The sequence below is a fragment of the Cornus florida genome, unplaced genomic scaffold (assembly GCF_030987335.1).
Source record: "Cornus florida cultivar Cherokee Brave unplaced genomic scaffold, ASM3098733v1 CherokeeBrave_3.0.0_Hap2_Chr08, whole genome shotgun sequence".
NCBI lineage: Eukaryota > Viridiplantae > Streptophyta > Magnoliopsida > Cornales > Cornaceae > Cornus > Cornus florida.
Window position 1 is genome coordinate 3,513,891 of NW_026775578.1, and position 14,258 is coordinate 3,528,148.

Genomic DNA, 14,258 nt, shown 5'->3' on the forward strand with positions numbered 1-14,258 from the left:
GTATTCCGGAATTAAGCTCAAGTATTTCATGTTAGTGTGAAAAAAATAAAATAAAATAGGGTGTAATGCTCCTTATTATATTGGCAGACTAAATAGAACTGAATTTGTCTTAGTGCACTTCTTGTTAAGGATTACCAAAAAAAAAAAAAAAACAATATATGAATGTAATTTATGTGAATCTATTATGTAGTTGTGGAGATTTGAAAATTTGTAACAATTTTAGTTGTTAAATATATAAAAATAAAAATAGTATCTAGCTTTGGGGTGATTAAATTAGAATGTAAAAACATAAGAGTTTTTGTTTTTTGAGATGTGATTTTCGGCCAGTTAAGATTTGAATGTTGATTAAATTTGAATGTAATTTATGTGAATCGATTTTATTAATAAATTTACTGAACGTTTGTAGTTGTCTAGATCTAAAAATTTGTAAAAATTTTAGTTGTTGAATATATAATATATATATATTAAAAAAAATAGTATTTAGCAATGGGGTGATTAAATTAGAATGTAAAAACATAAGAATTTTTGTTTCATGAGCTGTGACTTTTCACTGGTTAAGATCTGAATGTTGATTAAATTAGTATGTGAAGACATGTTGAAACAGAGCAATTAGTACAAGTTTGGATGTAAAATATTTTTCAAAAAATATTTTTTATTTTTTATTTTCTTATGTTTGGTTGTCATAAAATATTTACGAAAAAAAAAATTAAACCATAAATTTTCGGCTAGTTACTTTACATACCCCGCTCGATGGACTCGACCTTAACGTAAACCTTTGCCAAACACAGAGGCTCGACCTTCGTAAACCTTTGCCAAACATAGACAAAGTTTACCTAAGCATAAATCTACATTAATTTTATTATCCAATAGATAGATAGAGAGGTCAAAATATAAATCTGGATTTAGTATTTTTTACATTTGTAATTTTTTTTTAATTAATTGGGTAACTTTTAAATTCATCCGGGAAACGAAGGTAGTTGAAAAAGCAGGTGTAAATATAAACCTATATGTTTGGATCAAAAACTGCTGGCTCTCATAGGATCATCAAAAGCAGTCAATGGCCACTCTTGCTGCTTCCCCATCCTCTCTCCTCTTCACCTCCCAAAACTCCAACCTTCCTCAACCTTCTCTCTCTTCTCCTTCCCGCCTCCTTCTCTCCTCTCACTCTTCGTCTCTTTCTTCATCTCTGTCAATTTCCCCTTCTTTCTTCACATATCCCACAAGCTCCAGACGCCTTTCACTCTCTTCCTTCACTGTCAAGGCCAGTGCTGCAGAGAAGAAGAAGGTCCTTATAGTGAACACCAACAGTGGTGGGCATGCAGTCATTGGTTTCTACTTTGCTAAGGAGCTCTTGGGTTCTGGCCATCAGGTCACCATATTGACTGTTGGTCAAGAAGCTTCAGACAAGATGAAGAAGCCCCCATTCAACAGATTCTCTGTTAAGATTTCATCATTATACATACATATACACACACCGTGTATTTATACATATTCAATTTGAGTTCTATTGTGAAATTTTCTTCATTGTTGAATTTTTTTTATTTTTATTTTTATTTTTTTTTATGATGATTTTGCAGGAAATTGTGAGTTCTGGTGGTAGCACAGTATGGGGAGAACCCGCGGAAGTTGGGAAGGTGGTGGAAGGGGCGGCCTTTGATGTGGTCTTGGATAACAATGGAAAGGACTTGGATACTGTGAGGTTTGCTGTTTTCAAATATTGAAATTGAATTTTATTTCTCTTGATTAATTGGCTTTATTCAATGTAATGTTATTCAGTCTTTTGCTTGATAGAAGTTGAAGCTTTTGAGTAAATTTATGTCTTATACAAATTATTGAATTTTAATAATAATCATTTGATGAGAGAGGGGCAACATGAATGAAGTCCATGTGCATGAAAGAAGTTCACAATGGTTTGTGTAGTTGGTTGTACAAACATTATTGTGGAATATGGATAATAAATCCTATTGTTAAATAATGATATTGATTAATTCTTTTAAACTCAAAATGTATCGAAGGCAATGGCAATTCCACAAGCTTTTGGTGAGTTCAAATAGGAATTGTGCTTCTATAATTCACCAGCTTTGCAAATGAACTATATAATTAAAATGGTGTACTTGAGGTGACCAATTTAAGTTTTAACACGCACATTCTAATATTTATCTTTACATATAGGCCTGTGGTTGATTGGGCCAAAAGTTCGGGTGTAAAACAATTTTTGTATATCAGCAGTGCTGGAATCTATAAGCCAACTGATGAGCCTCCTCATGTCGAAGGGGTATGTTATATGTTGATTATGTTCATGGTCCTAATAAGATAAAGGAAAGCAAAATTTGTTCTACTTAACTAAACTACCCATATCGCAGGACGTTGTCAAAGCTGATGCTAGTCATGTGGGAGTGGAGAAATATATCTCAGAGATTTTCAGTAGTTGGGCTATATTCCGTCCACAATACATGATTGGTTCCGGCAACAATAAAGATTGTGAGGAGTGGTTCTTTGATCGTAAGTGAATAACTTTGAGCAATATTTTTTGTGTTCCTTTTTTCCCCCAGAAAGTCTAAACACATATTCGTCAGGTTTTAAATCTGTTTGGAACCAAGATGCCCTCATTCATTCTTAGGCCACGACCCTGTTTATGGCTATTATTTGAATTTACTTAATGATTTTTAATTTTTTTTCCTTGCATTTTGAATTGTTGTATAATCTTGTACATGTAACTATGTAAGCTGTGGCTATGTGCCTATGTGTATGGTTATATTCATTGCTGCAAAGGATTTTAACTTGGAATCCAATGACATGGTGTAATGTTTGTTCAATTCTCATTTCCTATTTCGTCACTGAAAGTGGTTTAAACACAAATTATTATGATCAATTGTTCCCATAGTGTTTATGCTTCACTGCTTTTTGGCATTTTGTTGATAAGAAAATTATCAACTTTGAACAGGAATTGTTCGGGGCAGACCAGTTCCAATACCTGGCTCCGGAATGCAACTAACCAACATTGCCCATGTTAGGGATTTATCCTCCATGCTTACTCTTGCAGTCGAGAATCCAGCTGCTGCAAGTGGTAACATCTTCAACTGTGTGAGTGATCGTGCTGTGACGTTGGATGGCATGGCCAAACTATGTGCTCAGGCTGCAGGCCTCCCAGTTGAGATTGTGCATTATGATCCCAAAGCTGTTGGATTTGATGCAAAGAAAGCTTTTCCATTCCGTAACATGGTATGACGATATCTTTAAATTGACATAAAAAGGTGAAAATGAATGAAAGAAAACTGGATTAAGGACACGTCATTTCTATTATTGTTGTTATATTGCTTGGTGATTAAAGACTTCACTTACTGCACAAACTTAAAAAATAGTTGAGATAAATCTATATATATTATAAAACATTTGAATCATCCAACTATTCTAGGTTTATAAGCTATAAATGGATGGAATCCACGTAATTCCTGTATTATTTAAGCTGTATCGACATTTTATCTTCCTTTAGGCAGGAACCATTTGATTCTCAAAATAATGTGTCATTTTTTCCACTATTAACACTTTGCACTTTGTGATAACCCATATTGATCAATGTACTTCTGCAGCACTTCTATGCAGAACCAAGAGCTGCCAAGGACAATCTAGGGTGGTGTGGCACCACAAACCTTCCTGAAGACTTGAAGGAGCGGTTTGCTGAGTATGTGAAGATTGGGAGAGACAAAAAGGCCATGCAATTTGAGATCGATGATAGGATACTGGAGTCGCTGAAAGTGCCAGTAGCTGTGTAATAATCCAATGCCAAGTAATTGATGCATGTAACTTCCCTGTCAGTGGCTGTCGCCCGTTGTATAATTTGTATGTAGTACAAGTGAGACGCAGTTTTGTGTTTCATTCTCATGTATTTGCTGGATGCTGCTAAGAACCAATATATCAATTTTGATCATTCAAAGTAATACAATGAAATTCAATTACCAGTTAGTCTTATTCTTTATATTTAAGTCGTCAGTAAATTGGTTTTCAAGAGCATGATAGCTGCCCTTTTCTTGCTAGCGTGTATCGCTGAATCCACTTCGGACATGGTCCAGTGGTTGGCTTGCTAGAGTTTGGTGCTTTGTAGGCTCAAAGTCTAGGTTTCAAGTCCCCATTGGGTGTTCTTTGTGGCTAGCTTCCACTGTCCCTGCAGTGACTTACCCGACCCGGGTGGGAAAGCGCCCTTCCGAATCCTCGGGAATTAGTCGGGTTGTTGGGGGTTCTCAGATTCGTGCCTTCGCGGGGTTGTAGTGAGCTGATTACCTCATTTATCCGCACCTTAAGAACTAGAGATTAGAAAAGTTGAGATTTTATTGTTTGGCAAATGCCAGGAGTTCTGCTGATAATGTTTGTATATATACAGTAGAAGACCTTGCTTCAATTATCTATTTGAGCTAGAACATCATCTTCAGACTTCAGCTGTTAATTTTGATAATGACAGTGAAATTCGATCAAAGGGCCTCTAACTCATGCTATTTTCTCGAACACCATCCTCCTCCCCTGCTTATTTATAGTGAAGGAAAGTAATACTACGAACAATCAAACACCTAAGCATCGCGAGGGTGCAAGAAAATCAAATCCATTTTCATTTAAAACAGCAGCAATTAATCATGTACTGGGCAATGCATTTGCTGCAATCTGAAGCTTCAAAAAATGCTACAATCTTGTGAATATAGGCAGTGCGTGGCTAATATATATGTAGCATTATTCTGCATAAATTCATGCTTCAAAATCGATGTTGATTCAATTACCCGTCATACGCCGAATACTTTTTAACAGTGAGTATTGTTCCGTGTCATTTGTAATTTAAAAGTTCAAACATAATAATTCTTTTTATTTACAAAATTATCTATAATTTTTTATAAAATCTTAAAAATACTTCTACTTATAGTTTTTGATAATACTTCACTATATAATCTTATATATTCTGCTTGTTAAATTTCTGGGCTCGTGACTGAAGTTGAAGTTGTTGCTGTTGGTAGCAGTACTCTAGACAAGAAAGTAAGTGTGTTGATAAGTCCAATCAATGTAATAATTAATTGGGTTGGAATGGCAATCCAACTGAAGCTGATCGTAACTAGTTTAAGATTAATTAAGTCGAGCCAACCTGGCAAACCTAAAAGTGATCTAATAAATGTCAATAGTAACGTCATCATCTACATGTATATACACATTATAGTATATCTATATATACACGAGTATATTCAAGTTTGTTGTTTGTATTGTTTGTAAAGCATTTTCAAATCAAGTAGGACGGTAATGGAATCGTTTTTCAATTAACCATGCACACCACCAAACAAGGCCCCATCGTCCGATTAGGTGCAACAGACACCGATTTGTCCAAAAACAACTTGACAAAATGACCTTACAACTCAATCCTCTTCTCCTCTGTTGCCAATCTAATCAGCAGCGCACATACATACATATATATATATATATATATATTATAAGTGGATTTTATATTATAAATGGATTTTACCTACAAACACCACTAAATAAACTTCTTGTATCATAAATTATTATTATTATTGTGTTTCCCAATCAACGCTTAGACAAGTGAAGTGACGCACCGTCGGTGGCTTACCTTGCGGCGTTAATTACTACTGTATATCTTTCGGTTGGTGGGTCCACAAGAGGGTTATATCTCCACCGTCGATCCATTGAATTATTTTATTTAAATATTGATTAAATAAAATTTGATATGTTGATAATGATTCCAATTTGATAATCTTGTCATAACAAATTAGATATTAGATATGAATTAATGTTAATACATCCAATAGTAAGAATTCAATTAAAATATCCTATATATTGGTTATTTAAAATTAAACATATAATATATTAATTATTTAATTTTAGATTCATTTAGTTGCATAGTTATATGATAGACATCTCTTTATTATTTTTTATATTAATAAGTTTTTTTTCTATTTATAATTCATTAGCTTAACAAATTAAATATAAATTACGGTCCAAATATCTTGTTAATTGAGCAAAGTTCGGTAAGCATGAGTATTTTTTTTTTTTTTTTTAACACAATAGTAAAAAAATAAAAATAATAATAAAATCAATTGAGGTGTCAAATATTGATTAAAAAAAGATATAATGCTTGACTATGAATGGTGTTGCGTGTAGTACCACATGTGTCAATGGGCCTCACACCATTCACAAAAGGAAAGATGGACAGTGAATATTATTTTTCCTTTTTATAGTGATATTTACAATTTGATATGAAATAATCTGAAAAAAAAAAATGAAATAATCTAAAATTAAATCACATCTTTTATTTGCTGCATATTTTGAATTAAAATTTTATATATTCAGACAGAATAAAATTCATAGCACACCGAATACTAATTGTTGAACATTGGATATATTATGCTCCTTTCAACAAAAGATGTGGAATAAATGGTGGGGAATTAATTCCACACCTTAGGCACATAGTAGTAGGTGTAGTATGGTGGGGCCATTAGACACCGACACTCTTCCGTTCCAATATACAAAACTATATATATATATAGTGGGTGTTACGGAGAGTGATGTATGTAGGGGGAAGAAGAGGAGTCCATGTGATGTGATATAAATAAAATTTGGAAGCCACTAAAGTAAAGTAAATTATTTTTAGTAACTAAATAGGGGGAGAGAGACTTTTGTTGTGTAAGTGACCTAAAAGACAACCAATTTGGAGGGAGAAAAGGGGAGAGAGAGAGAGAGAGAGACTGTGTTTATTGTGGCATAAATAAAGCAATTTCTGAGTGGCAAAAAGTGTTGATAACATAGAGAGATATGGTTGTGACTCTCAGAGGAGGGAGGGAGAGAGAGAGAATGGAACTGCGATTCTGATATAATCTCTCTCTGTCTCCACCGTATCATCTTCGTGCCTCGTGCTCATGTAGAAGAAACAAGTACCGACTCAGACAATACAGATCTCTCACCAACCTATGTAAGCCCCATTCTATTATCTCTCTCTGTGTTCTTATTGTGATGCATTGTGTTGCATCAAATCTCACTTGCATTTCTTGATGTTCGATCATTTGGAGTTGATCTTTGTACCCAACGAGTTAGGATCTGCTAAATTTTGCTTTATTTCTTCAACATGTTATTTTAGGGATTTGGGTCTGTCTGATTCGTTCTTGACTATCAAATCGAAGGGGATTGAACCAAACTGATACTAATTTATATGAGATAATTTCTGTGTATTTCATGTGAATTTCGGGGTTTGGTGCTTACTTTGAGGGGTCTTTAGATTTTACTGATTTTCTGTATCTTTCTTGTTTATTTACTGAATTATGTGTTAATTGAAGTATTGGATCTAAAACTTTACAGTGATGTTTTGTTTTTGCTTAGTCTTGGAACGTGATTTGCAGAATTATGTACTACTAATAGTTAGAGATTTTGAGCTCGATTGATAGTTAAGATGAAACCCATGAAAGCCGTGAGTTTTACATTAAAACCATTCCATTACAGAGAGAAAAGGCCAAAGAATAATATATTATTATCTGGGAAGAGAAATTTATAATCTTCTCTTCTCTACCTGGGATGCGTTTATGAAAAAGAAGGAAAGGAAGTGTTTTGTTATCTTCTTCTTCTATTCTCTTTGCTTCTCTTGATCATAATGGAAGTGCTAGAATCACAGAAAATCTTTACATTTAAATTTTGTTAAAGTTATGTTTTCCTGTTGAGGAATATTGGTTATCCCACATTGATATACTTGGTATAGGTAACAACACCACCACAGTTACTTGAATCCTATATTTCCATTCCTTTCTACCCACATTAGCTTTGGGACTTTTGGTCATCCTCTTCTCCTAGTATTATCCTCGATGTGGACTATTATGTCACTTTTCCTAAAGGTCTTCTTTGCACATGTCCAAACCATCTTAATCGATTTTCATTCATTTTTCCTCCAATTGGTGCTACTCCAACCATCTCCAGAATATGATAATTTATAATTCTATCCGTTCCATCCATGCATTCGCATTTCTGCCATACTCACTTTATGCAAAATGTTGTTTCCTAGCCGCCCAACATTAGGTACCATAAAGTATGGCAGGTGTAATAGCTGTTCCATAGAACTCCCCTGTGCCTATCACACAATATAGTAGCAACATTTAGATGTTGCTAATTAAGTAGGAGAAAATGTCAGACACATGGTGAATGATGAAAACACGATGGCCATTGCACCGGTATGTTAACATGAAATAATTTATTATCAGCTCACTCTTCAATGAAGATGAGTGAATGCAGCAACTATGAAGGAGCAAAAGAATGTAGAATGAGTGATAACTTATGGTTTAACAAGAATGTGGCTGTAGATAGAGCTCTGTGGGAAAAGTATTTGTGTAGCTAATTGGGTATTTGGGATTTATATTTCTTAGGTTGAGTCAGTTAGTGATTACTAATGCTCTCTTCGCTTACTCGCATCATGGACTGCTTTGGATGGGCTGGTGAGAATGCTTTTTGTCTTGTAGCGTGTCTTGCTTCATGTATTTAATTATTATGTTTTTCTCAGTTATTCTAAACCTTGCATTTCATTTTATTGGGTTATTTAGTAGTCCATATGATGATACTGAGCGAGTTTGGCTGTACATATCACTGGCCCGCATTAGGAGCCTCTTGTCATCCTGTGGCCCTATCAAACAATACTGCATAATTTATATATTCATTCTATCTACCCATTTTAATGGCAGCTGTATATTTTATGATCCCTTGAGATTGTTCTTCATGCAAATTTTACCTTTGATATCTTTTTTTGTGTTGTCTAAACATTAAATGGGGATTCTTCGAATATGATAGCAATTTAAGAAACTTGCTGGGGTTTTATCATTTTATTGCTTCTGTTGATCTTCATTAACTTTCCAGACTTCCCCATTTGGTCAGGATGGATGGTTCAAACTTAAGAGTAAGTTTGACATTTTGAGCTACAACAAATTAAAGAAGAAAAAAAAAAAAAAAGCGCACAGATAACAAGGACAACACAGAATGGGCGATTCATGGTCAGTGACATCAGGATGTGAATTTTTTTTCAGTACCTAGAAAATTCCATTTTCAAATTAAATCACTTAAATACTTTCTATCGCTGAGAAGCTGGCAGCGACAGTGAAAAATGGATAGACGACAAATATTGGAAGAATCATTCTAGACCAGACTTTTAAAGTTTCCTTAAGTTTGTCTTGAGAATATCAAAACGTGGATGAGATGGAAAGCTAATAAACTAACACCATGTGTGTCAATGTTCTTTCAAAATTAAGAACCAGTATCAAGATTTTTGAACTGAGATTATATTTATATGGCATGTTGCAGATTTGTCTGGGTGGTTAAACTGGGAATTGGTTCTTTTTCTTACCTGGTGTGGAATAATTTTTTTTTAGCTCCATGTAAATTGTCTGGTGCAATTAGTTTTTTTTAACAATTTCAGATTTTTTGTCAAGTTTTTGTGTTTTCACTTGTTTATTCTGTGAAATATATCGACGCATTTATTTCAGTTCCCTAGTGGAATGAGTGTGCATTCTATACATTGACCAGCTCATCTATGTTACTCTGTTGCACCACAGCTTGAATATGGGAACTTTGGCACTTGAATGTGAGACAGTAAGCTCAGATATTTATCTAGCTTTGGGGCTTAAAGAATTGTGCAAGGAAAATCCAGGAATACCCCGAGTTCTGTCACTTATTTCTACCCTTTTTGAGAGATCTGTTCAAAAGAATGAAATGTTATTGGAGACGAGACAAATCAAAGATGTTCTTACAATATTTCATGGTTCAAGAGCACCTTCTCTGGGCATTCGACAATATATTGATCGCATCTTCAAATACTCGTGCTGCAGCCCTTCTTGCTTTGTTGTTGCTCGGATTTATGTGGATAGATACATTCAACGCGCAAATATTCACCTAACTTCCCTCAATGTTCACCGGCTTCTAATAACAAGTGTAATGGTAGCGGCAAAATTTATTGATGATGCGTGAGTACTAATTCCCGAATCGAGATGTACTTTGTTTTGATTATATATTGCAAAAAGTGTTTTACAATTGGAAGTATGTATATTGGTTTTAGTGATATCTAAGGCTCTTACTTGTTCACCTGCATCATTTTTCATGTGCATGAAACCAAAATCATTTGTTAAAGGAGAATTGGGTTCCATCATATAATAATTATCGCCATATGGCTCCATCATACAATGAGTGTTATTCTTTGCACCCTTTATTTGTTTCTTATTTAATGCAGGCTTCTTATATAATCTACATCTTTTTCAGGTTCTTTAATAATGCATACTATGCAAAAGTGGGAGGAGTAAGCACATCAGAGCTGAACAGATTGGAGATGAAGTTCTTGTTTGGTCTAGATTTCCAACTTTATGTAAGCGTTCCAGCGTTTGGGAAGTACTGCTCACAGCTGGAGAAGGAAGCCGGTGGAGGCCTCGAGATTGAATGGCCAATCCTGGCTTGCGGAATCAAAGAGAGCTGGTCAGCCAAAGATGATTCAACCTGCACTTCAACAATTGCTAGATAAAAATTAGGAAGAAATTTAAATGTAACATTACAAATTCTCAATCCACGACACGTGTCAAGTTAGAAAATGGTTGTTGAATTGGTAAGTTAGAGTTTCGCTGGGATGATTATTAGAGAAACCAGAATGTTTTTTGTGTCTTATAATAGTGTATAGGTTAGGTTGGTCTGAATTTATCTGCTTCCTTTCTGATTGATTGTACGTCTTCAAAGTTCTTCAAAATCGTCTGTTGATTTTTACCCCCATGAAGTTTGGGTCATCCTTAGACAAAGTGCCTGTATACAAAAGGTGTGTATGCTTAAGAAAAGAAGTTCTGTTCACTGTTTCCTATTGCTGCTACCACTGACCTCATGAATGGAGGAGACATTTAGGCTAGCATTATCTATTCAGGTGTGTGATGATTCAGGATTGCTTTTAGGAAAAATTATCTGCCTTGGCCATTATGTATCAGGGTGAAGAATATCACATGAGCTCATGCGTTTTGGTGGTAGAAGAGCCAAAGAGGGAATGGAAGGCCTGTCAGAAGAAAATTACTCTCCATAACCACTAATTTTTTAGAGAATTACTGTCAGAAGGAATTTTTTAGAGAATTACTTTTCCATAACAATCTAATTTTCCTATAAAAGTTTTTTACAGACGCACTGAAAAATTTTAATTTCTCGAGAAAGTTTCATGAAGCTACAATAATGCTCTTCTTTTTATGGTGAATTCTATGATATTCAAACCATAAAATGGAAAATTTTAATAATTTCTTTTTTTTAAAAAAATTCATACTATGCACTCCATTTTAAAACCTCTTTTTTATCGACTATACAATGACAGAGACACTGATATGTGTATAAATTACTAGTAATTATTTGATAGAACCGTGATGATTTAAAAGAAGGCATTTGTTGGCTTCAATTAAAGAATTTAATCATAGTTTGAAGTGTGTACGGCACAATAAAGTCCAGTATATTTATTCTGGGTCAAAAAAGTTGTGCTACAGGCCCAGAAAAGTAAACAGTGGTAGACCAATTTTAGAAAGAGTCACAGCATCTGAAGAAAGTGGACCGGCCCAATAGGATTCGCTAACACAATCAATACAAAAAAAGCCCTTCCCACATAACATTATTACTAATTTACATTCGTCCTATCGGGTGGTAAATGGTTTAGATAAGAATGTTCGATGTGGTTTCCTAGAAACGTCATCTCTGAGCCTCAGCGGATTTGATGCCATTTTGGTCTGAGCAACGTCAGATAATAATACATTATACATACAATACAATACTAATACTAATAGAATAGAATAAAATATGAATAGGGACTGTCCTGTCCTATCCTATCCTGTCCTCTCTCTCACTACTGGTACTGGGGTCCGGGGACTCTCTTTTTCTCTCATCAATCCAGCACCATAAATGACAAAATAAGTCAATCACATCTACCATAACCAGGTGTTTGTCATGGCCATTGTTACAGAAGACAAGACTCCATCAGTATATATATATATATATATTAACCCACCACAGCCGATATTATTTCGAGAGGTCCACCCCTAGCTAGTAGTCACTGGACACGTGACACGCACTAAAACATGCAATGTACCCAGCTGTATTTTTTTACTTGTATATATGTGTGTATATATATATTTAGGCATCGATAATAGATTTTTACTATTTGGGTCAAATTCGGCTAAGTCAATACACACATTTTGGGAAGCCTACTGATACTTAAATTTACCTTCCGAGTTGGAAGGGCGTGTGACACATGAGCCTTTTTTTTTAAAATTAATACATTTTGAATAAATAATAATAATAAAGAAAAATTACATATAAATGGAGTCAAAGTTTCATATTTACTTAGAAACTGAGTCAAAGTTCCATATTTTTCTAAAATGAATTGCTGAGGTGGCACATGATTTTTTACTGTTTAGAAAATTGTGGTGCCTAAAATGCCCTTCCCTAACAAAAAAGTAGTACATTCAGTGCAAAAAAGTAGTACCTTCACTTCAAAAAAGTAGTACCTTCGCGGGTGTTTAAAAAATACGATATCTGGACGCCAAAAAGTAGTACCTTCAGTTCAAAAAAGTAGTACCTTCGAAGAAAAAGTAGTACCTTCACGGAAGGGTATTTTAGGCACCACAATTTCTAAATAGTAAAAAACTATGTGCCACCTCAGCAATCCATTTTAGAGAAATATGAAATTTTGACTCAGCCTCTAAATAAATATGAAACTTTGACTCCATTTATATGTAATTTTCCCTAATGATAATAATAATAGTGCACATGTTATACCATCACAATCTATAAAATAGTGATAAAACAAATATTGGTAATTGGTGTTCCATCTCATTAAAATTTCTAATTTATATAAAAAAAAAATGAACATATATAAAAAATTAATATAAAAGTTTGCTTGAACCGAACCTCCGCATGTGTGCCACGTGTAACCGATGTAGTTACCTCGAGTAGCATGTCCAAGGTAAACTTTCATACCTCCTCTTCAGAATTTCACGTTAGGTGTGAATTACTACTACTACATGTTTAATCTCAATCTTACATATGAAGGGACAAAAATTTATGTTGCTATCACATTTACATTTTCACCTTATATACTTTACTATTTCATGGAAATTCTTCTTCTTTTTTTTTTTTCTTTTTTTTTTTTTTTTTAACTTTTTGCTTTGAACTGGATCAGTACCAAGTACATAATTGTGCAAAATATAAATTTTTTAATTAACTAATTATCTTTTTATACATATATATATATGTGTGTGTGTGTGTGTGTGTGTGTGTGACTATGTCTCTGTATATATTTGTCCTTTTGTGATGTATATATATGTCTTTGTTTCTTCTATTGTTGGATTAAGGCTGCTTTATACATCCACTTCTTTTTACCTTGCTTGCTGTTCCATCGCCAAAAGAATAAAAATCATTAATCCAAATTCAGAATCAGTTTGAACTTCCAACATAAGAAAATTGTGATTAACACGCACCACTGACATGAGCGGACCAAATTACTTCACGAGGAGAGAAAAATGGTGAAAAAAACACTCGTACGTTGTTTAGGTAAATGAGAGTCATTAACCCTCAACTAATTGAAGGAAACATAAGTTAATACTATTCATCTTTCAACGGTTAATGAAATTTTTGTTTGTTATTATAATATATTATAGGAAGAGATTCCAGACATATAAAGACCAATGAATCAAAAACACTGTATTTCACAGTGTACTAAAATGTACCTACCATGCAATGAAGTGGATTTTAGTCCAAATTTGCTTGTTTATGCATCAATAAATTTATCATTTGGTGACAAGTCCTTTCTTGCCTAATTATTCTTCTACCATTGAAGTGTCACAACATTTCCTATTGTTTAATATTGACATTTGATTAGATGGGCAGGGACATTAATATGCCGAAATAACCATATATTTTAAAAGTTTTAAGTTATTAAAAATTGTGTAAACCGTGTAATTTTAATATTTAAATTCTTTAACAATATGCTATCAGTATTTGACATATTATTTCTTAAAATATTTGAATTGTAAGCATAAATATTTAGGTTGATCTACAGAACTATTAGAAGAAATGTTTGAAAGAAAAATGATGGTTATTAGGTCTGAAATGGTGAAACTTTAAATAATATTATTAATCAAATTTGACGGGAATTATCTAGTAATATATATATGTATATATAAATTATTAGGTTAAACAAGAGAAATGTATGCAGGTGTTTCAAGAAACCCAACGGGACA

The 14,258-nt window shown here is 33.8% G+C and overlaps 2 protein-coding genes across 4 annotated transcripts; both read left to right on the forward strand.

Moving 5' to 3' along the window:
- The first annotated feature begins 1,015 nt into the window (after positions 1 to 1,015).
- On the forward strand, positions 1,016 to 3,963 carry LOC132268947 (chloroplast stem-loop binding protein of 41 kDa a, chloroplastic). The gene is made up of 6 exons (XM_059769881.1): positions 1,016 to 1,438; positions 1,578 to 1,699; positions 2,173 to 2,275; positions 2,364 to 2,502; positions 2,945 to 3,222; positions 3,591 to 3,963. The coding sequence occupies exons 1-6, from the start codon at positions 1,058 to 1,060 to the stop codon at positions 3,771 to 3,773; spliced, it is 1,206 nt and encodes a 401-aa protein (XP_059625864.1). The 5' UTR covers positions 1,016 to 1,057; the 3' UTR covers positions 3,774 to 3,963.
- Positions 3,964 to 6,686: 2,723 nt separating this feature from the next.
- On the forward strand, positions 6,687 to 10,850 carry LOC132268948 (cyclin-P3-1). 3 transcript variants are annotated; one of them, XM_059769882.1, is made up of 4 exons: positions 6,687 to 6,958; positions 8,394 to 8,462; positions 9,570 to 9,977; positions 10,270 to 10,850. In XM_059769882.1, coding segments are annotated over exons 1-4 (735 nt in total). In that variant the 5' UTR covers positions 6,687 to 6,956; the 3' UTR covers positions 10,526 to 10,850. The 3 variants fall into 3 exon arrangements, with proteins under 3 accessions (XP_059625865.1, XP_059625866.1, XP_059625867.1); XM_059769883.1 differs by lacking the exon at positions 8,394 to 8,462 and adding an exon at positions 8,896 to 9,011 and having other exon boundaries at positions 6,689 to 6,958; XM_059769884.1 differs by lacking the exon at positions 8,394 to 8,462 and having other exon boundaries at positions 6,694 to 6,958.
- Positions 10,851 to 14,258: the final 3,408 nt, after the last annotated feature.

What these genes read in the sequence shown, in the direction of transcription:
- LOC132268947 (XM_059769881.1), top strand. Translation starts at nt 1,058, where the DNA reads ATGGCCACTCTTGCTGCTTCCCCATCCTCTCTCCTCTTCACCTCCCAA. An exon ending in TGAGGAGTGGTTCTTTGATC is followed by an intron (nt 2,503 to 2,944) that starts GTAAGTGAATAA and finishes AACTTTGAACAG; the next exon opens with GAATTGTTCGGGGCAGACCA. An exon ending in CTTTTCCATTCCGTAACATG is followed by an intron (nt 3,223 to 3,590) that starts GTATGACGATAT and finishes GTACTTCTGCAG; the next exon opens with CACTTCTATGCAGAACCAAG.
- LOC132268948 (XM_059769882.1), top strand. An exon ending in GGACTGCTTTGGATGGGCTG is followed by an intron (nt 8,463 to 9,569) that starts GTGAGAATGCTT and finishes GTTGCACCACAG; the next exon opens with CTTGAATATGGGAACTTTGG. An exon ending in GCAAAATTTATTGATGATGC is followed by an intron (nt 9,978 to 10,269) that starts GTGAGTACTAAT and finishes CATCTTTTTCAG; the next exon opens with GTTCTTTAATAATGCATACT.